Here is a 24,126-nt window from a genome sequence, read left to right as displayed (position 1 = left end):
TTCTGTATTACTCCAATTCTCTGTTTAGTATCATTGACAGGAAATGTTTTCAGGTACAACTTCTCACCTTTAAATGAAAGGAACCAACAAAAAATGAAACAACACAGTAGTTGTTTGAATTCAAATACATACTAAGCAGCTAATGAACAACTTTAAAGTGTGTTTTCTTTCTTTCTTGGTGTTTCTAAATGTAAGGACACAGACACAATATGTATGGAGAACAAAAGCCCAGAGATTCAACACATTCAGTAAATTCTAGTTTTAATGAAGAGCAGTACAAACACATTACATACATTTTTATTGTACAAGTAAGTACAATACGTTGCCTACAAGGAGAGCGGTGACGCACATATAAAGCTGCAAACTTTAAGACTCTACAGTACATACAATTCATTACAATTCATCATACAGAATAATATACACACTGATGCATCAGTTCTTTGCATCTACATGTCTTCATGGTAAATATCGGGTGGACAGGTCTGATTTAAGACGACGTGCTACGCTGTTGCTTTCTGACTGCGCTCGATGGCCATCCTCTCCAGCCGCTCCGTGTAGAATCCATTGAAGTCCAGCCTGTGAAGCCATTCACAAAAATATGATGAGTGAAGGTTTTTCAGCACAATGAGGAGGAAAGTTTTAGTTACATGTACTAAAGTGGAGTCAGTTAATTAATTTGTCGTCCATCTCTTAGACCCCGTTCAGACCACAATCTCAGATCACACGTGAAGGTGGTGCATTAGCATCTTCAGTTAAGTTGTGTTGGTGAGCAAATACATTTGTTCACACATCCAACAGTCCCAGATCAGTTTTTATTCCAAGTTGTCTTTTTTTGGTCTACCAATAAAGAAATCTGTCATTGTGCAGGTAAAACGTTCCACTTACAGCTTTAAATAACGTTAATAGAGAAGAAATGTGCTGCCTGAGAACTTTATAACTAGCGAAAGAAAAAGAAAAAACAAAGAAAAGAGTTGTGTTTGTTGCTGTAGCTGCATTTGAGTTGAATGATCAGATGTTGTCACGTTATGGATGTTGAAAAGCTCAGAATTCAAGCTTCAGCTGTTCACTTCAATTTTCCTGTCCTCTAAACTTAGCATAATTGTTTGTGCAATGTGAGAGCTGTACCCCATACCCCTGTACCCCGTAACTTATTTTTTTTATTGTGTTATGAAAAATGTAATTATTATATTAAGTCCAACCGGCAACCAGACCTCTGTTGCTGTTAGCTTCATGTTGTTCTTGTGTAACATGCTCCATGTTTGTACCTTCATCACATGATCAGAAAAGACTGACTTCCCAAAGGCAATGTGAGTTGTGTGAACAATGGGGAAAAAAATTACTGGATTCAAAAATATTCAAATATTTGATATCGATAAAATGAATCCTCAGATCAATTTTTTATTTTTATTTATTTTAGCCTTAGTGCTCTGGGAGTTTCAGGTTCAAGCGTCTTAAGATTATTTGCTTTGTTGTTGATGTTGACGTTACATAAATGTAACCTATTTTTAATAAGAAAAATCTCTGGAACCAATGACAACATTAGTTTTAAGTAAAGTAGTTAACCTGAATCAGGACACCCGACCCGAGGAAGGAAAGTGATCAGTGTTGACGTTTTACCTGTAGATGATGCTGATCATGCTGTGTTCACAGTCGTTGGTGCTGTAGATGCTCAGCTTGTCCAGCAGGTCCAGCAGCAGCATGCTGAAGTTACTGTCAAACTTGACGATGGTGGCTTCAAAGCCTGCGTCGGACTGGAGGGCGTCCACGTGCTCGCCTAAAAACTAAAGCAGCAAACACAAACATTTCTCATGAGACGACCCAATAAAGACACAAAGGCTGAAACCTTTTCCGTCTTGCTGCCGCTCAAATGAAGATACTGAACACGGAATTACGTCTAGTACATCATACATCATCGTGCTTATAAAAAAGAAAAATACATTCTTGAATTCTTAAAGAAGCAGATCCCAGACTTAAATCTTGAGGAACAGATTCACAGTAGTCTGTATTCATCATTCCAAGGGGAAATAGGAGGAGCTGCTTTTAGCTGGGAGGCTAGGGAAGCTGGAGGAGCTACAAACCCTCGTACAGAGCTGGCCTCTCCTGAATCATAGTGATCAGCTCGTCTACAGTCTATTCATTCTAGATCATCATATTGTTGTGTGAATTATTCTCTTAGTTACGAGTTTCTCAGGGGAGAGGATAGATGCTCTGTAAATACCTTTGTGGTCACCCGCTTCTTCTCCGCCTCCTCAGCGTGATCGCTCTGAGCGGGAGGTCCGTCCACGGTGCCTTGCTCCTGAGAGAGACGCTCCAGCCTCATGCTCTGCGTGAACCGCTGCAACGGTCAAGAGAAGCAAATGGTACAAACGGTAAATACTTTTCATCAGCACGTTCACTCTAGTCTGGAGACCTCTGACAACAAGCACCAACTGTTGGTAAAATGTTCAAGCCAAGAGGGTGAATACTTGGAGCTGTGGCTGTTATTTCAGTGTGTAGCAGCTCTCTGGTTAGACGTGTTAACAAACCTGCATGCAGTTGGTGAACATGACGCAGACAGACATGAGTTTGGAGAAGATCCGGAGGAGCTCGGGGTTGGTGAGCATGCAGTCCTTCAGGCAGTTGTCGAGGAAACTGGTGTGGTGGCAAAGCACGTCGTCGATGTTTGAAGCCTGAGGAAGAAGGCGACAGATGTTGGGATTGAATGACTGAATTAAAAAAAATATCTAATTTTGCCTGAAGCCTGCAGCGTTTTATCCGCTCACCGTTTTCAGGTTGTTCTCCATGATGTGCCAGGTCGGCTCCATCACCTCAAACATCATGTAGTACTGGATGTTCTGCACGAAGTTGAGCATTCGCTGTCGGAGGGCGAACGCCGCCGCAAACCTGCGTACAGGTTGTTTAATCAGAGAGTGAGTTACAGACCAAAAAAAAAACAAACAAAAAAACCCAACATACAATCATCAGCCATAACATTATGACCAACACAAAGCCACTTTGATGAAGATGTGAGCATGAGAATTGGGCCATGGAGCAATGGAAGAAAGGTGGTTTTGTCTGATGGATCGCGATGGGAGTCACTTATCTGAGGAACACATAACACCAGGATGCATTATGGGAAGAAGACAAGCTGCTGGAGACAGTGTGATGCTTTGGTCAATGTTCGACTGGGAGACCTTGGGTTCTTCCATTCACGTGGACATTACTTGGAAGGATTGTGGTCAAATCTGACAAATGTTCCCATTTAAACCTCAACTCCCTACCAGTCCTTGGGAAAATAAGCAACTACGCGCCTTCAGATGTAAATCTAGAGGGACAATATTGTGAAAACACATCAAATGTCTGGAGCCATTATTTTCTGAAATATCTGTAAATGAAGTCAGATCAGGAGCTCGTATTAGAGCCAAATCAAATTCCCCAGATCTGGATCAAACCCAGCATCTGTGGGATGTTCTGGGGTGACAAGTCAGATTCATTGAGGCCCCACGTGTCAACCTGCAGAACTTGAAAGTATCTACCGCTAACCTCTTGGTGCCAGAGGTTTAAACGAGTCAATGCCTCATCAAGTCAGGGCTGTTTCGGTGGTAAATTGGAGATGTACGTCATCTTAGGCAGTTGGTCGTAATGTTATGGCTGATCGTTGATGAACATTCCCATCAAACCTTATGGCAGCTCACCATTTGGCGGAGTGTAAGGAGTACTGCTTGGAATCTTTGTTGCTGATCCACACGTTGCACAGCAGTCGCTCGACATGTTTGCAGTAAAACATGTGTCTGAACAACATCTGGTATCTTGTAAGCGCTTTCCTGGACAACAAACGCACAGCTCCTCAGTCAAAAGGGTCGACACAAGCTTTACAAGACAAACAAAAAATAAATAAATAAAACAGCCCTGAACCTGTTGATGATGAGCGACAGCGGCCACTTGACGATGTAGTCGAAGGAGAAGGCCTCCAGCCCGCTGAGGGCCACGTCGGTCGGCTCGGCGTTGATGATGGCCTTTTCTTGCTTGGTCTCGATGGCGAGCACTCGCAACAGCTGAGTGATGACGTCATGTGGCATCAGGTCGATCTGTGGAGAGAGGAAACGCAGGTGAGTCACGATGACGTTATTCTTGATTACCAGATTAATGATAATGTAATGAAGGAAAGGAGCAAGCGTCAGCCTTGATTTCCTGTGGTTTTATTTTCTGTTCTTCTTCCCTTTTTCTGAGAGTTGTGACTAATACATTCTGGCTAAGCCAACAAAGTATCAACTCCTTTTTAGGCAGTGTTTGAATGAATTTAAAGTGTTTCGTTTATTTACTCTAGCCCGAAGTGTGTCAATCCCACACAGTTTGCACAATTCTACAGAACTACAAATCACACCCATGAAAACGTGGCTGAATGAACAACTCTCTCTCGAATGCCAGAACTTTGATGAACACAAGATTTAGTGCAGTGCTGTTATATTCGAATGTTTTCACCAGTGTACCTAATAAACTGGCCAGTGAGTGTATATAGATGACTTTCTGTGTTACGGATGGATTGGTATACAATTCTAGTACCTTTTTTCCTGAACATTAGAGGAAGCTGCATCACTGGATGAGGCCTGGGAGCCAAAGACCAGGGCACAAATTCTGACAAATCACACTTATTTTAATTAAAATGATCAAAACGAGAGCCTCTACAAAGCACTCACTAGTGTGCCTAATGAACTGGTAAGTGAGTGTGCGATCCCGTCCCTCTGATCTCCACCCACCTTCAGGTCGTCTTTGAAGGGGTCCGTGTTGGCCGTGCTCATCCTCAGAGCGAGCTCCAGCAGCGCTTCGAGCCTGGGAGGAACGATGTCGTCCACCGGCTTCTTCAGCTCCTCCTCCGTCAGGTCCATGAAGTGCACAAAGAAATCTCCCTTGTCCATCAGGAAGTAGTGCTTGATTGATCTAATGCGAGACCGAACAGAACGCCAGGTAAGGTTTTATAGTCGGAGCTGTGAGAATAAAGCTTTGTAAATCAATGAGAAGAAAGACTGTGTCTGCTTTAGGATTCATAAAAGCATTCACCTCAGCCGTGAGACCAGCTCCTTCTCCTCCATGAGGAAGTCCAGAAGCACCTTGCTGGCGTAGTTGTAGGCTTTTTCTATCTGCTCCACGTAGGCCCTCTCCTTCAGGGTGTACAGGACCTCTTTAGCATCGGGACACGTCACATCGCGGCCGCACTCCCGGACCACATTCAGGTATTTCCCTGCAAAACAACAAGTCTAAACACCTTCCCTGAAAATCCCCTCTTAATGATTTCCTGTTTATTAGTTCTATTACCTGTGCTTAAAATTTTGTCGGCCATTTTCTGCAGAAAGGAGGGAATCCGGTGCTGCACGATGGTGTATCTCTGATCCCAGTACTTGTCGTTGTAGTCCTCTTGGATCTTCTCCTTCTGCAGCTCATGCTCTTCCACCATGAACTCGCTGAACAAACACAAAATATGTGAGCGTCGCCACTAAATATTTTTAATGATGGGAATTCATAACTCTTGAGGGAAGCACAACCTGTACGGGTCCTTGATGATGCCCCTGTAGATCCACTTCTCCAGTATTTCAAAGTAAGGGACGCTGGCTGCTTTAGTGAGGTAGAGGCACAGCTCCTGAGCCTGGCTGTCGCCGGTGTAGTTGAAGGTCCGGTCGTGGAGAAGGCTCAGCGTTGAGCCGCCCATACACTCACCTTTGTCCACGGAGGATGCTGTTAAAAAAAAATAATAACAATGAAAGAAAAGAAAATAGTTTAATTGAGACCAACCAACCTTAAACAGAACAAGATGTTTTGAAGCTACAGGGATTTGTTTTTTTCTGATAACTACAAAAGATCAGACTGGAGATTAAATTTAAAAATACCTGGATTGGCCCTGATACAGATCGGTACATCTCTAGTGACAAACATATGGTATTTCAGAAGTTGTTGTTTAGTTTATTTTTCTGAGCATTTTTCCTAAAACTGGTTCAGATCGCCCTCTAATGGTTAAAATGAATAACACAGCAGCACCACCTTTAGACTAACATACCTCAGAGAGAGACAGGTTGAGAGCCTTACCGATAGTCGCCAGTATCTCCATGGTGCGCATGGTGGGCTGAATGTAGAACCAGAGCTTCTGCAGGGACAGCAGGCCCTGACGCTGGAGGTGCTCCAGCTGAGTGACCAGGATCAGGTACTCCTTCATCAGGGTCCTCATCGCCGCCGTCAGGGCGTGGTTCACCTGGCCGTACTCGAAGGAAGACTTCTCCTCAATAAACCTGGAAGAAAGCGAGCGTTTCTCAATATGCGACAATATTTCTCCGCATTGAACACTTTTTATTTCAGATAACTGCAGTGATATTTTTACACTCTTACCGTGTTATAGTGGAGTAATACGACGCGACCGGTAATATTCTGTTAACCAGCTCTTTGATGGACATGTCCAGAGTGGAGTCAACTATGAAGGAGCGGTTTTGCCTCCCCAGCACAGGCTGAGCCGTGATGTCTCTCCCATCAACTCCAATCAGGACAAACAGCAGATCCTCCACCAGAGCTTGTTCCTGAGTTGGCAGGGGCAACGTACCTGAGCACAAACAACAACAACAACCTCGGTAATCAGCTGGAGCTGAGTGTAATGTTAAAAGCATTCTGGAGTTTTCTGCATTTCTGCGTCAAAAAATCTCAAAACATCAGCGGATTTTTACACTATACAAAGAGATCTCAATCAAACTAATCAAGACTTTTTCAAGACCTTCTCAATATTTTTTTAAAACCTCAGCGCCGCTTCAAATCGTAACCATTCACATCAGTGACACCTTTAAATCAACAGTGTTAGTTTATGATAAAGACTATAGAGCACTACCATACAACAGAATGCAAATAGGCTGGGAGAATAAACCAAAGGCTTGAACGGTTTGAACACATGTTTAGTGTGAACAATGTTGTCAGTGGGGCTGTCAATTATTCCATCGATTAAACGAGTAATCGGATAAGAAATACTTTTGCTTTGCAGAGGAGCAAAACAAACACAGAAGAAAAAGGGCTTTCTTAAAATGAACAACTACCTGCTTTTCTTGTTAAAAATCTGGTTTAATAAATAAAATAAAAGCAAAAGCCCTGGTCAGACAGGTTTGGTCATGACATGCTCATAGCCGTTGCTTTAGGTGCGGCTACCGGTGGAGGTGTAACGTTAACATTAGGTTGTCCATAGTAGTCCAGTTTTTATGTTACCGGTTCATCTTTGTTTTTTAATAAACGAATAAATTCACACACTTTTTCAGTGTTTTTGGACTCAACAATTTCCTCAAAAATAGATTCAAATTTTAAGACGTCATAAAGTTGTGATAAGACTTTTTCATACTTTTAATACTTTCTTAATTTATCCAAAATTGAATTATCAACTTTTAATACTTTTCAAGACCCCGCAGATACCCTGATTTGTTTATTCAGGAAAATGAGTCAATATTACATGTTGAGTGAAAATCTGCTCATGTGAGTCACTTTGCAGAAATCTAGAAAACTCCCATGAGTGCAAATTGTTTTAAGCTGCCCTGTATTTTGAGGAACCTGCTAAGGCTACATGTAGCAGGGATGAAAGTGAAGCTATACCGATGGCTACAGCTGGGTCTGGTGCAGGCGTGGGGCTGGTGATGAAGTCTCCGAGGAGAGCTGGACGGTCGTACACCCAGTTGGGAAACACAGGGTTGGGCTGGGTGGGGTTCTTCTTGTTTTGTTTGTCCCTCAGCATCTTCCGTGTGACTTCCGCCGGCTGCAGGGAAAATAAAAGGATTTTTATACATCTTGCCTTTGAATTAAACTCACTGTTGCCCCATGTGCATCATAAAATTGCTGAACCACTGCATCCAGTCTAGTTGAGGCCTTTGTTTTAACTCTACTAAACCACCTTTCAGTGTTTCATGGGCCAAGTTAACCTTCAGATCAACTACATCTAAGTAAGAACTGTTCACCAGAGGGGCGTTGGAGCTGGCTGTCACGTTGCCGAGCTTCTTTCGGAGCTCGTCCAGCTCCTGCATGGACATCTTGGTGCTGGTTTGAGGCAGAGTGTAACTGGTAGTTGTGGTCGAGGTCGTATTTGCTGAAGACTCTGATCTCTCTTTGGCATTTTGCTGAAGAAACTGGAGCATCTGTGGAAGTGAAACGACAAAGATGTGATTTAAGATTTAAAAATGTATCATCTACTTTTGAAATGGGGAACAAATTAATAAATTGCAGCTCTAAGCAATAAGAGTGAAACCACGGGGGAAATTTAGTTAGGGACAAGACCAGACTGCAATAAGAGAAAAAAAGTAGTAAATATAATATGGGTACCAAAAATATACAGATTGCACCAAGTTTAACTCTCTGATGGGAGGATGCAGGAAATGGTGTGCATTTAAAAAAAATCTTTTAAATCAAGTTTTGTGAATGGATATTGGAACTTTCACAAACGTTCAAGAAAAATCTGTAAGAAAGTTCTTTTTTTTACTTGACATATACAAATTTATTGTAGTTAGTGTTGTTTCTGTCAATTTCAGTTGGTGAAATTAAATTTATAAACCATTCAGTGTGTAACATCAGTGTGTAAATCATGCATTACCTCTTTGTCCTCACAGAGTTTGGAGAGCAGATACACCAGAGGGTCGAGGTTACGAACATTTTTGGATTTGAGCTCTTCGTACTTCCTCAAGAAATCCTCAGGCGTTTTGGAGAACTCTGCTAATTTGACCTGAAAATTACACATACAGTAAGTGTTACAGCGTCCTATTAATTCAGCTTATTCAAACTCGCTGGCTACAGTATGAGGTACACATGTTCAACTACTGGTTAACACAAATATCTAATCAGCCAGTAACTCAATGAATGTAGGCATGTCGAAATGTTCAAGACGGCCTGCTGAAGTTCAAACCGAGCATCAGAGTAGACGGAAAAAGATGATTTAAGTGTGGTATGGTGGTTGGTGTCAAGTGGGCTGGTCTGAGTGGTTCAGAAACTACTGGGGTTTTCACAGGCAATGGTCTCCATTCAAGTTTCCGGTCATTACTGTTTGGTTATCAGCGATCAGGTCTTGAAGAATCGCCACCTTAACATGGAGTCTGTGTGTCCCTGGTAGGTTTCCCAAGGGAATTTTAGTCTCAGGGGAGGGCTTAAGAGTGACCCATGGACTTCAGCGATGCAACCACAAAACTGGGACTACAGACTTTTCTCCATGGCACTGTCTTCCTTTGCAGATGCACCACCTGCCTGAGAACACGTTGGGGTTGTGTGCAATGTGATTAAGAGAAAATATCCAGTGAGTGGCATCTCTCTGGAGAAAATGCCTTGGTGATACATCCTCCGATGGGTTAACAGTTCAGGTCTATGATGGATGTGTAATGAAGTAGGAGATATTTTCTTAGTACCAACTGAGTATGGTCTAAGTGTCGCAGCCCACCTGCGTATTATTGCTGACCGTGTACATCCTTTTATGACCACAGTGTTACGGTCATTTCCCGGGAAGGTGTTATTAGCCCATTCTTCAGAGTGTGTTACCCACCTTGGCACTGTGAGCAGAGACTGTAGTGGTGACATAGGGAGTCCTGTGCTTCTGCAGTAAGTCTATGTAGCCCTCTGCCCCATCACCTCCTCGCACATGAAGCAGACTGAGCAGCTCGTTGACGTCGTGGTGGATCCTGAACTCGCTCATGGCTCAGGCTGTTGACATGTACACAACGCATTGGGTTTATTTTGAAGTGCAGACGAAGAGAGCAGATAACGGGAGATATAAACATCAGAGGTGCTAGGCCATGCAGACAAACAACACTTATAGATAATTCGATAATATATATATTATTAAATCAATAATAAATCCAAAATGTGTGCGGTATCTTCTTTCTTGGTGTTGATGCGGTGCTAACAGTTAATGCTAGCTGACTAACAACACTGCAGAATGAAGACGCTAACTAGCAGCTAACTCACTCAAAATGATATACATAATAACGTATATACATACAAAACATAACTCGGTGATTCAAAGCCTTATTACTACTGTGCATAGCCTCCAAAGTCAGCACTATACCTGTCAGTCGTGCTTATTACAAAGCAACAGCGTTCACCATAGACGTTAACCACCACTAAGTCAAATTCTTCCTCTACGACTATAATCTACGCAGTAATGACGCCACCCTGCCCCCTAGCGGTATGACCGTAGTGCGATGATCGAAGAAGATAAAATGTAAGATTTTTTATTTTTATTTTTTAATTGCTCGATTTACTTTGTTTTAGATGTGGGTGCTACAACTAACCCAAACTTTCCATTTTTATTTTTTTTAAATAAATATCTTTATTGGTTCTATCATTTTTAGAGCAATAAAAATAAAACCACTCAAATATGATGATGGTGATGATGATTATTATTATTAAAATTTAAATTATTAACATTATTCAGTGACTTCTCTGTTTTAGGTGTGAATACTACAACTTTGCTAAATGTTAGTTCACATTTACAAAATTAATATATTCTTGGGTAAAAGTTGTAATTGTGAACAAACTGAAGTAGAACCACCACAATAAATTATTATTGTTTTTTAAAAATTACTAATAATATATTTGTTTTAAATAAAAACGCATACCTATAACATAAAACAAGGAATCCATTTGTCACTTAATACTAAACAATTAATTAAGCAATTAAAATACTCCACAAATTAATTAGTAATATGCAGTAATGACAAATGATCATTTACCATTTACATCTGGCTCCACAGCATGTTCTTTATTTCCCTATAACCAACTAACTAATAAATAAATGAATAAATGTAGTGATGTAGGCTTATGTGTGTATGTTACTCAGTGATATTTACACGAGAGTTAATATGCATTAAATGGAGGTTTATGAAATCAGACAATAACAGCAAAAATTTCTTACATAATAAATAATACGGAGTAAAATGTGGGGAAGTGTGGGTCTTCTATGTAGTTGCTCCTTTCGTCCAGTTTGACAGAGACATTTTGTGAGATTTTTGTGCTTTTATTATGAACAGCGATGACATAGCGGAAGTAAACAGTAATCACGTTACAACCCGGAAGTATTGCCCTTTTCTCTGATTAACGTTTGAACCGACGAGAATGAACAATTTATTTTCTGGAGAAACAATAAAACGCGATGCTGCTGACATCGTACAGCCTCCGACAGTAATATTTGCGTCTTAATCCGTGGTGCTGGAGGCGGAGGCGGTCGAGTGCGAGCAGCTACGCCCTGATGCCAGCCACCCCGTCGGAGGAGAAAATATCCTCACTGTGTTTACAAGTCGGCTGAGAGGAATTGTTTCCCCGCAGTGTGTCGTTAGCTAATCGTGCGGCTCTGTCTGTGTGTCACTTAGCCGAAAAGAAAAATAAGAAGAAAGAAAGAAAAGAAAAAAAACATGGCTGAGCTTCATGTTGTGGAGCCGAGCGGGGCTGGCACCATAGAGCAGCCGGAGCACCGTGATGTCCGGGGCTCGGTGCGCCTGGCTTCGCCCACTCTCATGGTCCCTGCGCGGAGCAGCCCGCTCAGTCCCGGCGGGGTGTCCGTGTTCGGGTTCCCGGGGAAGAGCAACCCGGGCCCCCCGTCCGAGCCGGTGGAAAAGCCGGGCTCACGCTGGGTCCGGCTCAACGTCGGGGGCACCTACTTCATCACGACCAAACAGACGTTATGTAGGGACCCCAAATCCTTCCTGTTCCGACTGTGTCAAGAAGACCCGGACCTGGACTCTGACAAGGTGAGCAAGCGAACAGAAACACAGAAACTGTACAAGAAACGGTGACAGTAGGTTTTGTGCAAGATGAAGCACGTAAAGTTAAAAATAACCTATTTCTATAGTGGTCCTGCTCCTATCTGTGACATGCAAATGAAGGAAATTCACATTATTGTAGTTAAAATACAAAAATAAAACATTAAACCATTTATTATCACAAAATGTGGTGTATTTCAGATTTTAGTGTCCACACACTGGGATTTGGAGTAAGTGCATCCATTGAGTAAGAATAATGTTGATTTTCTGGTATTTTAATGATTAAACACATATTTCTGCATAACCAGTGGATCAACCTGCCCTGTTTTACTGGTCATATGTTATTTGAAAACCAATATTTGACCTTCAACGTTAAGTAAGCATGGACTGATGTCAGTAATAATGATAGAATTATGTTAGGATTATTATTTATCTGGTCCACACTTTATAATTTTAATGGTTTTCTTGTAGGACCACTTAGTATTAATAAAGGTTTATTCAAAGAATACTGACACAAAATGGCAAAAAAAAAGGGTTTTGTTAGGCCGCATGGTTTTGTGCACAGTGATTGTAAACTAAACTATTATAGCAAATTATTCCTTCCCTGTTAAATATAGTGAATTGACAACTAGTACTTAACAAGAAAACAGATTCCAAATTGTATGTTTGGATCTGTGATATAATTTCACGTTACTGTAAAATCTTAATGCATTATTTAGCAACTGACGACACATCTGCTCAGTTAATTAAGTTGTCGTTCAGTATTTTAGGACTTCAAAGAACAATGTGATGACAGCCTGGTGGTTTCCTCTACACATGCTACGTTACTTAATTTGTCCACGAAATGAACTTCAATACACCTTTGACATCACGGTCGTATAAGGACATGGAAAACCTCAGAGCACCTGATGGTGTTTAGTGGTAGTAAAGTTGACTTAACCCCTGTCGTGTTCTTACAGGATGAAACGGGAGCCTACCTGATCGACAGGGACCCCACATACTTCGGGCCCATCCTCAATTACCTCCGGCATGGAAAACTGATCATGGACAAGAATCTGGCTGAGGAAGGTAACAAATCTTCTGGGTGCTTTCACATCTACATTTTGTAATATCGTAATTTGTATATCTGTATTTTACGATACCGATACAGTTTTAAACTGGGTGCAGCTCTTGTTCAAAGGACAAAATGAGACAAAGGTCTGACACAACCTCAACATTCTGTTCTTGTGTTTGGTCAAAATTTTGCAGGAACACACAGATAGAAGAAAATAATCAAATTGGAATTGATAATATGTATTGACATGTACCAGTGTTTTAGCATCTACTATGTGTAGAAAACAATATTACATAGATACGGGGCTGCTTAAAAGTGAATGAGCCCTTCAAAAGTTTAGACTGAAAACATCAGTGTCTTTCCACACAAATCCTCAAAGTGAATGTGGTAGGTTATTTACGGTGTGATTTTAACTTTACAAACTGTGGACAAATTTGCATGGGATTTAAATCACAGACCTGTCCTGTGGGAATAGGGCTTTGGTCAAATAAAAAAGGCGAAAAAAAGAAAGAAGGTGTGAACACCCCCAGTATGCGCTGAGATCGCATTTGAGAGATCGTACCTCTGACCACATTTGGAGGTGGTTTGGGTCACATGTATCCGGATGTTTGCGCATTCCTTCGGTAGTGTGAACACAATACATGCTGTACTCAACAGGGAAGCTCCTGTGTCAGCCGAGTTTTGCCTCATTCGTTCGGAAAAAAAACGTACAGCTGCTTTTATAAATAAAAATAAAGAAAGTGATGTCTGATCGTTAGTAATGAGAGATTTTTATCCTTGTAGCTGAAAACTAACTAAAAAAATATATAAATCTAAGTAAGAATTTACAAATGAAATGTGAGCTCATGAGTGTGATTCTGGATTAATTATTTACCTTTATTACTGGTGATCAGATTATGTATAGAAACTTCCAGGGTTGGAGTTATAATCTGCGATTTGAACAGGTCGATAAATATTAACTTAAATGACGCACACACATAATAACCCCCAGACCTTCAAGTCAAAAACTTTACAGCAGGAATATTAAATGTTGTAATGAATGTCAAAAGCCTGGCGCAAAATCGGACCCAGACATCATGGGTTCGTTTTGTGTTGCAGGAGTTTTAGAGGAAGCCGAGTTCTACAACATCGCGTCGCTGGTGAGGATGGTGAAAGAGAGGATACGGGACAACGAGAACCGGACGTCTCAGGTAGGTGAAACGGACTGAGAGTACAAATCTGCACAGCCGCCTTTCGTCTTGTGCAAATAAAATCAAATCGACTGTTTTGTTTGTCCAAACCAAATGTGTATTTGCATGCAGTTTACTAATGTTGTTTTAGTAATTCTCTGTGTATGCTTTGCCTTGTCCCCCAGGGCCCTGTGAAGCATGTGTACCGAGTACTACAGTGCCAAGAGGAGGAACTCACGCAGATGGTCTCAACCATGTCGGACGGTTGGAAGTTTGAGCAGGTGCAGATGAGGCATCTTTTTTTCTACCCTAGTTTAGTTTATGCCACAGTTGCTTTTAAGCCAGAACATTTTATTACAAAATGGGAAGACGGGATGGCCTTGATGTTGAACTTGAGGACTTTTTTGTCTTAAAAGAGTCCTAGTTACCGTAGGGATCAGGATTTAATTATGGGTCTTTTTTTCAACTGATACAGAGATGCATGCAAGTGGACCAGTCTGAATAATGAAGTATGTGACATTAAGCGACAAAGGTTTAACAAATGCCTTAATCGTCGTTAACTGTTTGTCCTTTAAAGTTATTCTCTGTCAGCTTCCTCTGCAACAGATGTCGATAACTTTAAACAGCATGCGTCTTCAACGGCAGCCATTCGATTGTAAATAATGTGTGACTACATTGTGTGTCCATCACCACATAAAGCCCCGCCCAAACGATTTGATTGGAACTAGCACATCTTTGCAGGAGTATAATGAGTTCCCAGTGGAGAGAGACTGAACTTTCTTTCTCAAAAAACAAAAAAAAAAAAAAAAGAGTAGGCAGTTGGTTCCTGCTTCCACGCTGAAATATACCGGTTTAAACCCTTCCCATGTCATTCCACTGTATAGACAACGATGTTGCATAATGATGTGTTTGCATCAGTGAATTGTGTGCACTTGCAAAACACGTAACCCCCCCCCCAAAAAAATGTTTTCTCTATTGTTCCTCTGTTATTCAGCTCCAGTTGGACAGATGAATCAAAGACACAGATTAATCTGTTTCTCCATCTAACTGAGGAGAAACAGGTGCACATGACAGCAGCGTTCTGAACAAGTTGGCAAAATGATTGTGCTTTGCTAATTATAAACTGCCCGTCTTTTTCTGTCTCCGGGTTATGTTGGTCACCATCGACCTCAAAAAAAAAAACACACTCGCTGTTAGACTTGTCCTGCCCAGATTCATCATCGTTTTATTTTTCTTTCATTTTCTTTTCAAATTTGATCCATCAGTTGATAAATTATTTGATTGAATGGTTGTCCATAGTTATTTTATATCGGTTATAAATGTACCTTAATGGGATACAAACCTAACCCTAACTATTCATCCTGTTCTGTTATTGTTAAGAAGGAGGAACGCCCTCGTTACAGTACAATAGGAGAAGTTACAAATTTAAAGTCATTTTAAGGAAATATAATTTGATGTTCATTATAAGGTATATGACAATATCTGGCTCAACGTTAACACAATAGTATTTCTTGGGTGTTGTAGGTGTTTTTAGGTGTTTTAGCTGTGGCTTCACCTTTCAATTCAAACATGAAAAGGCGGCGCCTGTTCAGACCAATGTAATTGACCAATCAGAGTAGAGTGGGCTTTTTGAGGGGGCGTGTCCTCCTTAGCTCTGTTTTTAGAGGAAATAAAGAAATGTGCTGAAATAAAAAGCACACACTTTCGGTTTCATGTAAAGTTCAATATTGTTATTGTCCCATGTTCAATGGAGTTCAGTGATTTTGAGCTAAAGTCGAATTGTCCTGAATCTGTAACATCAACATGGTGTCGTGCACTTTTAAACGTTTGGAAAGTTTCCTCAAAGAACCAAAGCACATCATCCCTCAGAGTAATATGTTGACGCCAGTATTTTGTATTATTGAATCTTCTTCCTGTCTTTGCCCTCAGCTCATAAGCATCGGCTCCTCGTACAACTATGGCAACGAAGACCAGGCAGAATTTCTATGCGTAGTTTCCCGGGAACTCAACAACTCCACCAACGGCATCGTCATCGAGCCCACCGAGAAGGCCAAAGTGAGTGAACTCTTTATGCTTTACACCTCAAGACTGTTATTCCTGTCGTCAACGAATCCCAGCGAAAAGACCAAAGCCAACAATGATTGCATCCCACTAGCAATAAAAAAACACAATGCAACAACTAATTATTACACAAACTGGAGCTGTATTGATAGTTTCAACTAAAAAAAAAAGTAATCCTCATTGGAGCGTTGGAGACATGACACCTTAAAGTGTTGAGTCACAGTTGTGGTCGTAAATCACTTTGAGATCGTGGTTCTTGATGTTTACTTTGGGCTTGGCAAACGATTGACGGTAACTCTTAAGCAATAATTAGATTCAGAGATTTCTGAGAACTCAATCTGTTCAACAGTTGTATGTATTTGCCAGTCACGCCTTTCTTTTGAGCTCAGAGATTTTTACCGCAGATCTTGAAACAGTTTCAGTTCTTAAGTTAACTAGATTAACTGATAGTGCATATATTTCTTTTTGAAAAGAAGCTATTTGCTCAGTTTCTGAGATCCTTGACCTAAAATTGGATTAAAAGTGAATTGTGTTGATGATCTCATCACAATGCAACGTTCTTCTCTGAAACCTGGGACCTGGTGTTTATGTGGATATTACCACCTGAAAATTTCTTTCCAGACATCGTGTGATTCCGTATATTTCTTCAGATAAGTGACCTGTCCCTCCATGTGATGCAAAAGAAAATGTGGTCCATCACATCAGACCGCCTTCTCCCATTGCTCGGTCCAGTTCTGATGCTCACGTGTACATTGTAGGAGCTTTCATCAGTGGACAGGGGTCAACATAGACATGCTGACTGGTCTGCAGCTACACAGCTCCATACAAAACAAATCCACTGTGTGTTCTGACTCCTTTCTATCACAATCAGCATTAACCTTTTCAGCTCTTTGAGCCACCGTAGCTCTTGGATTTGAGGGATTATTCAACATCAGCCATAATTCTCTTCACTGTCTATGACCCTGTCTTTGGTCCTTTTCCCTCTTAGGAACACTTTATTTAGATAATGACCACTGTAGACCAGGAACACCCCACAAGAGCTGTAGCTCTGTAGATGCTCTGACCCAGTTGTCTAGCCATCCCAGCTTGGTCCTGGTCAATTTTTCTTGCTTACAACATCAACCTAATCGTCAACAACGTGTTCACTTGTTGTCTGATATACCCCACCCACTGACAGGTTATGTCACAGCCAGATAATCACAGTTAATTACTTCGCCGGTCATATTATAAATCCAGATTTGGTGTACCTTCCGAAGTGATGTTTCCTAATTGTTGACTCCATCACTGCTGCCCATCTCAATGATATAAATCATTCTTGTTGTTCCTCGTAAAACATACCTGAACAAGTCAGGATCACATTAACAATCTGAAGTTGTTGCTATTTTAGTTTTTCTGTCGGAACCCCTTTTTTAATATCGATAGTGTTTTATTCGAAGTCACTCAAAGTAAACTCATTTTCTCCCTTTGCCCTCACAGATCCTTCAAGAGCGAGGCTCGCGGATGTGAAGAGATCCTGAGCTAAACAACACTTTTATCAGCAACATTTCATCAGCTCCCCCTCCACTTTTCACCAACATCATCATCATCATCACCATCATCATCATCATCATCATCATCATCATCGGTAGCCCGCTCCTTCTCCTCTGGTGTGCCTTTCCACAGACGGGGCTCCCCGACATCCCCCTACTCCTTCAATGCTGCAGCACCGCCCTGACTTGTCTTCTCATTTCTTCTCCCGTTTAAAAGAGACGACAAGTGAGTGGTTTTCCTCATTGCAGCTTTTTGATGGTCAGTGACACAGCAGGCGCAGGCTATGGTGCTGGTTGTAGCTTGGTTACGTTGTTGTTGTTGTCAGTGGACGAAACGCCCAGCACAGACCTCCTATAGATCCTCATCTCCATTTTGTTCTTCATTGCTCTTAACAGAGGTGATGCCTCCTCTCTCTTACGCATTTGGCTCTGTCGATTTAGCAGAAACCTCCTCAGGACTCTTAAAGGACATAAAGGAATGAAAAGGATTTCACTGACTGAGCCTCTGTCTCTGTATTTGAGTCGGAGTGAGCCTCGACGGACGACGTCTCCCTCCGTCTCCGCTGATGTCCGAGGCAGGTCGTGGCACAATAAACCGAGCCAGCGGGCGGCTTGGTGCAGAATCACCATCTAGATACCGCTTAAATCGAGTGACGGCGAACCACAAGATTACCACTGTTTCCTAGCTCGATTTGATCTGTGAGAATTTCCACAAGAAATCAAATGACTCAAAGAAAAAAAAAAAAGACTACGCTTGTGTACAATTTGTCAAGGCATGTGAGGAATCTATATAAATCTATATAGGCTACATGAAGAAATTATATGAAAAATTGAATGCAAATGGTGTAATTATTGATTTCTGTATCATAGTTGTCATATATTTACATATTCTGGTGGGTGGGTCTATTTAAACGATAAAGAAAATATCAGTTTTCATAACCAGTTTTCCCACCTTATAACATGGGTTTGTGTACGCAGTGCCTCTCTGCTTTCTGTCCACAACTGAAATATCACAGGTTTTTCAGCTGCACGTTTTCCGTCCACAAACAAACAGAATGAAAAGATATTGTCAGTACGTTTTCTCTTAAATATCCTACTTTGATCGATTGCATATCTTAAAGTTGTAATTCGGGACAAGGAAACCGTTTGGAAAAGTGTAGCGTGGCAGGTTGGACCTTGGCCAGTCTGTATGCTGCCTCAAAAACCTTAAAGCATCCTCCCCTCCTCCAACTCGTGCTGCTCTCACGCCGATATCTGCTCACTTTGCAGCTGCCTCTTGTCGCCGCTCTTCACCTTAACACCCAACTGACTGTGTTGTTGTTCTCACATTCTGCAGCACTTGTAGCAACCGTGGCGCAAGCTGAACCGCACTGGTTAAAAGCCCTGAGATATCTGCGTCTGTGTTATCACTGAAATTTACATAATGTCAGTGAACCCAGCAGTTGGGAATAGTCTTTAGACAGATGTTAAGTGGCGTTTCATTCCTGTGCCAGCAGATAGGTACCATCTAAGCTGAAGTATGTTTCTTTTGAAATATACTTGTTGTGATTGGCTGTTTGGAATTGTTGCACCCATTTCTAAATTTACAAAAAAAAGGTATGCAAGAGCATTTCATTATTTTTTGTGCAACTAGCTACGATTGACAGTTATTTTGCAACTAAGTTGTTTATCAAGCAGAAATGACTAATACTCTTTTAATTTGCTTTTTACAGTTTTAAATGATGTTTTGGTTTGGGATTGTTGGTTAGGCAAAAGAAAAAAACATTTGCAGTAAGATCTTGGGCCAAAACAAAGTGCAAAAGAATGTTTCACACATATTTTAGCTTCAGCTTTTAGTTAATTTAATTTAATTAAAAATATTTCCTTCCTTAAGTCAAAATCCCCCAAATAACTAGTTTAAAAGCAGAAAATTGTCATATTGGGTTCCTGCTTGATAAATCCTCTTTTAATTATCTAAACACAATCTTCAAACTACAGTCTTGTTCCTGGTGTAAATTTGTCCGTTTCATGCGACTAACTTAATGCAAAGTTTGAGCCATATTTACACATATCAGATGGAGAATTTAAATATTTCACTCACATTTCAACCACTGCTCCCAAGAGCTACGGAGTGTTTATTACCGACACCTATCACTGGCACTGATCACTTTGATAACCCCCATCCTTTGTATAAAGAACATATTTGATGCAGTTATACCAAGCATGAACAAAAAGAATGCGTTTTAAACGGGGAAAACTATAGTACCTTTGCTGTTGTCACGCTCCATGCTGACTGTGTCCAGTCAGCCTCAGAGCTCAAACTTTGATGTGACTTCTTCTTTGTGGTTTGTTTTTTCCCTCTTGAGTGTGTTTTGTGCAGCTTTATTCTACTAATCAGAATCGTGAGCAGACCATGCGCTGCTGAAAACACCCAAACGTCTCACTGAGGAGCACTTTCCTTCCTCTATTGGACCCTTGCAAAGCACCTTGGGTGTCGTTTCCCTTCGTCTGTGTCCAGTGTTGTGCCTTTGACCTGTGTTGTGCACAGTTGTACTCCCCCCTTATCATTAGGTGCCTCTCATACCCTAAAAAAAAACATTAAGGCACCTGTGCGAGGTCTAATGCGTGCTGTGGTCTTCAGCTTGGTTTCTATTGTTGGTGTATCAGTATGAGGCAAGCCAAACAAAAACAATTAACACTTGCATTATTTAAAGTTTTATTATATATACTTAAGCTGCTTTCTTTGTGCCATTGCTTTTGAACTAAAACCACCCACAATCCTTTAAACTCCTGGAGATTCAAGCTTATGTCCATATCTACTGTGAACACTGGTGGTGGTTGTCAACAGTAGCACAACCAGCCAAACTAGGGTTTTCCTCTTCTGCTTGTATCTTAGTAAAACTCCAGCAGTGCACTTGTTATTAGAAATCAATTTGACTATAACCAACACTTGGCAGCTTCTATTTTCTTGAGTTGCATGCTCAAGCTTCCTATGATGACCCCATTTTTTCATGTTTGCAATCAATTTTTAAAGCACTTAATGTACCTTTGTGAACCCACTTTGATCTAACAATGGTCGCACAGTTCAGTGGTTCCCAACTTTTTATCGCATCAGCCATGCTAGCAACCTCTGTGGATAACGCTACACAAAGATTTATAGTTCCCAGAGGATGAATATCAACAGTTTTGCGGCTCACCATCACTAGCAAATAATTAGTCAGCATGTTAATGTTCTAAACTAACTCATGTCTAAATGTCAGCATTCGCTCAACGCACAGCTTTAAAGAGGAACTAGTATTGACTGTCGACTCTTAGCGACGTGACTTGATTCCTGTCATTCTCAACTGTAATTTGTGTCAGCATAGCATGCTAGCACACTAAGCTAAAAATGGTTAAAAAGTAAAGTTTATTCTAAACTTTCAGCTCAACGCAAGTCTACAGACTCTTAATGGTAGCATGGCTGCACTTATTAACTATATTAGCGCAGAGACTAGTTTGTGATAAGTGCTACATGTAAGCTAGTTAGCAGGCTAGAGTTAGCATTGGGCTCAAAGCAATGCAGAACATAAAATCAGACTCTTTATGCCAGCATGGTTGTACTATTCTAACAGTGGGACTTTAACAACTAGTTTGTGCTTAAGGTTAATAAAATAAAAGTAAGCATGCTAACAGGCAAAAATAAGGTACTTGCCAAGGAGATAATTGTACTTTCTAAATTGAAGCATGTTCACAGGCCAGTGTTAGTATTTAGTTTGAAGCAGCGCCGCTTAACCAAGGTTATTTTTACTATTAGTTGTGTGACTTGCTGTAAATGAGAAGTTAGTTCTTTGTACTAATAAAAAATGGTAGCATGCTGACAGGCTAAACTAAAATGGTTAAAGTTGTGCCCTCTATATTTAAGCCAGTTAGCAAGCTAGCGTTAACATTTGGGTCAAGGCAATGTTGTACTTAGCATGATTATACTGTATTAGCAGTGTGATGTTAGTTTGTGTTTAGAACTAATGAAACATTTGAGCATGCTAACATGCTAAACTAAGATGATTAACACGGTAAAATGTTGCCTTCTACAGTTAGCAGGCATGTAATATTAGTATTTAACTCAAAGCAGTAATAATAAATAAAACTTTTACAAAAAGTTGGAAACCACTGACCTAGCTGACATTTGAAGTGTAATTTATCTAATCTTTAACTCGAACCACTTTTATAAAAAAAAAATATATATATATAACTTTTGACCATTTTGTTTTTAATTCAACCTGCACTAGCTAGTCTACCGATAATGTGCAATGTTAACAAATCTGCAAAAAAAATAAATAACTGTATCTCTGTTGTCTGGGCACGTGAAAATATGGGAGCATGCATTGTTCTAGAGATTATGGTGTCGTGTACTGGATTTTGTCTGACCTCTGTGTTAGTGCAAAGTATATGTAATGCATGGTGGGGGGAGCAGAGGGACGGCATGGCTCTGTGGTTTGTAGGTGTAGATTTAATGTGTGGAACAGTTGGTCTACAACTAGACATATTCTCTCTTCACATGTTTTGTTCCTTGGTTGTTTTTGTACCTTTGTCACGTCAGTTTAACTTGACAGTAGATGACACATAGCTAGCTTTGAATTACACAAATTAACCAACCAGTCAGACTACAGACCTTTCTAACCCCCAACCTTGGTTTATATAGCATTTATGTGACCTGCAGGTCAACACCCCCAAAAAAGAGAAGAAGAAGAAGAAAAAATATTTTTTAATTCATGGATCATTTTGCCAGTTAATCTGTAAACACCTGCATGCGTTTGTGGACATGCGCACTTGTACACTCATTTAGCTGTATTGAAAATGTCACCTGTTAACTTACTTTGTGTTCATTTATAAACAGTATTGATGTCAAATGTGAATATTGTCAATGGAGACTGTGGAGAAATGTTTGGAAGCTGACGAAACATTTTGTCTGATTGTTTGTTTCACATTTATTTATTTTATATTTTTTGAATTTTGTCTACCAATGTTGTTTCTTTACATGTAACAATTTTAACAAAACCCAGTCTGGTTTTTATTCATAAAATGTGTCTGTGTTTTAAAATGTGGTTTGATGGCTGTTTGTTGTTTCCGTTGACTGTGGGCTTTAAAAAATTAAGTATTTATGTTAAAAAAAAAAAACACGAAGACAAATTTATAGTGTTTTCAAATGGTTTTAACCAGTTATAATCTCATGATGTTCTTATATAAAGTTCCAGTTCATCACACAAGTTTACTTCAAATGTGGAGTATTGTAGATTCGATCCAGGGGAAGTTAGCCTACTTGTTTTTGTACTTGTACTTTCATATATGTTTTTAAAAACTTATTAACACTGTTTTTTCACAGTTCACCACTACATAGACATTTACTGCCCTTAAATAGTATAATGTTTGCTGTTTTACAAGTAAACACGACCATAAGTACGAGCATACAGGTTCCATATGAAGGTAGCATTTAACTATTTTACATAAGCAATAACTTGGCAAAATAATGGCAAAAGGCATCATAAGCTATCACTAATGTTAGCTCGTTGGGTAAGCACTGATGCTAATTACATATTGGGGACATTTTGAAGTTCTTAGTGATTTGGTAACAGATACTTCACATTATTTCAACACAAAATAAACGGTATAATGCGGTTGAAAAGCATAACAAGTACATATTAAATATAAAAGGTCAAATATATATATGCAAAATTCAAGTATATGAAAGTACAGGGAAAATATATACAATGTATATACATGTTTACATTATATAAGGATATAAAATTTGAGGCGATACATGTGTAAACATACAATATATATAGCGTATAAAATATGTAGTGGCCATGAGATATATAGTGTATGTAGATAAACATGTGATACGAAAAAAATGTATAAAAGGTAAGTATCCATAATATTTATATAAATACATGATATATGAATACTGTATATTAGATTATTTAATATAAGATTAAAAATCATGCAGAAAAGTTCCTGCTACGTTGTCATACAAGCTCTAAAAATAGTAAAATAAAATGTAACAGCAGCTACTGTATGATAACCTCTGGGTTTGCCCACCATTGCCAGTTTCCACTAAAGTAAAAGTGGGCATTCTGCCACCAAAGGGAGCGCAGCAGTGGAAAACGTTATCAGTAAATTACTGATAGTACAGAAAGAGTTAATCTTTAATTCTAAAAATGCCAAAAAGTTTCCTCTCATCTTTATAATTTGTTTTTAGAATAAATATTTAATCTGAAGCAGGACAAGTACTATAGCTGTTTGATAAATGTAAGTGGAGTTGTACAAGTATTTAATTGAAATGCTCAAGAAACTTCAAGTAGTAGAAGTAACTATCACAGATGGAGTGAAGTCTGTGTCTAATCTCTAACTATAGGAAACAGTGTAATCCGATTTAATTTACATGAAATGTTAAATAATACATTTCAATTTGCAAATGGGCTGCATACTGCATAATTTTGATTTTAGTAATAAAATAACTTTACTGTAAAATAAATGTAATGCAATCTCGATTCTCTATATTATTTAGCTTTACACTACACGTTTAAATTCAATGAAATCCTGTTTCTAACCGTGTATCGTGCAATGGCCACATG

The 24,126-nt window shown here is 40.0% G+C and overlaps 2 protein-coding genes across 3 annotated transcripts; one reads left to right on the top strand and one right to left on the bottom strand.

Moving 5' to 3' along the window:
• Positions 1–244: 244 nt before the first annotated feature.
• Positions 245–10,118, bottom strand: tubgcp2 (tubulin, gamma complex associated protein 2). Its single transcript, XM_047610141.1, has 18 exons — positions 10,034–10,118; positions 9,512–9,669; positions 8,576–8,704; positions 7,947–8,123; positions 7,588–7,747; positions 6,355–6,562; positions 6,058–6,257; positions 5,520–5,709; positions 5,293–5,438; positions 5,038–5,218; positions 4,737–4,917; positions 3,895–4,067; positions 3,675–3,803; positions 2,763–2,883; positions 2,526–2,669; positions 2,219–2,335; positions 1,618–1,781; positions 245–576 (listed from the first exon to the last, which is right to left on the bottom strand). Exons 2-18 carry the CDS (start codon positions 9,659–9,661, stop codon positions 501–503), a joined length of 2,646 nt encoding a protein of 881 aa, XP_047466097.1. The 5' UTR covers positions 9,662–9,669; positions 10,034–10,118; the 3' UTR covers positions 245–500.
• A 906-nt stretch (positions 10,119–11,024) lies between these two features.
• kctd2 (potassium channel tetramerization domain containing 2) lies at positions 11,025–22,595 on the top strand. Of its 2 annotated transcripts, XR_007114452.1 has the most exons (7): positions 11,025–11,714; positions 12,686–12,794; positions 13,879–13,970; positions 14,135–14,230; positions 15,879–16,004; positions 17,487–17,765; positions 17,936–22,595. XR_007114452.1 is itself a non-coding variant. In XM_047609048.1 (6 exons), the coding sequence occupies exons 1-6, from the start codon at positions 11,379–11,381 to the stop codon at positions 17,514–17,516; spliced, it is 789 nt and encodes a 262-aa protein (XP_047465004.1). In that variant the 5' UTR covers positions 11,025–11,378; the 3' UTR covers positions 17,517–22,595. The 2 variants fall into 2 exon arrangements, 1 of the variants encoding a protein (XP_047465004.1); XM_047609048.1 differs by having other exon boundaries at positions 17,487–22,595.
• The last annotated feature ends 1,531 nt before the right edge of the window (positions 22,596–24,126 follow it).

The sequence above is a fragment of the Mugil cephalus genome, chromosome 16, assembly GCF_022458985.1.
Source record: "Mugil cephalus isolate CIBA_MC_2020 chromosome 16, CIBA_Mcephalus_1.1, whole genome shotgun sequence".
Lineage (NCBI taxonomy): Eukaryota > Metazoa > Chordata > Actinopteri > Mugiliformes > Mugilidae > Mugil > Mugil cephalus.
Note: the sequence above shows the minus strand (reverse complement) of the source record. Positions and strands in the feature narration are given on the sequence as shown.

What these genes read in the sequence shown, in the direction of transcription:
- kctd2 (XM_047609048.1), top strand. Translation starts at nt 11,379, where the DNA reads ATGGCTGAGCTTCATGTTGTGGAGCCGAGCGGGGCTGGCACCATAGAG. An exon ending in CGGACCTGGACTCTGACAAG is followed by an intron (nt 11,715 to 12,685) that starts GTGAGCAAGCGA and finishes GTGTTCTTACAG; the next exon opens with GATGAAACGGGAGCCTACCT. An exon ending in ACGAGAACCGGACGTCTCAG is followed by an intron (nt 13,971 to 14,134) that starts GTAGGTGAAACG and finishes CTTGTCCCCCAG; the next exon opens with GGCCCTGTGAAGCATGTGTA.
- tubgcp2 (XM_047610141.1), bottom strand. Translation starts at nt 9,661, where the DNA reads ATGAGCGAGTTCAGGATCCACCACGACGTCAACGAGCTGCTCAGTCTG. An exon ending in GAGCTGGTCTCACGGCTGAG is followed by an intron (nt 4,918 to 5,037) that starts GTGAATGCTTTT and finishes GTCTCGCATTAG; the next exon opens with ATCAATCAAGCACTACTTCC. An exon ending in TCCTTACACTCCGCCAAATG is followed by an intron (nt 2,884 to 3,674) that starts GTGAGCTGCCAT and finishes ACCTGTACGCAG; the next exon opens with GTTTGCGGCGGCGTTCGCCC.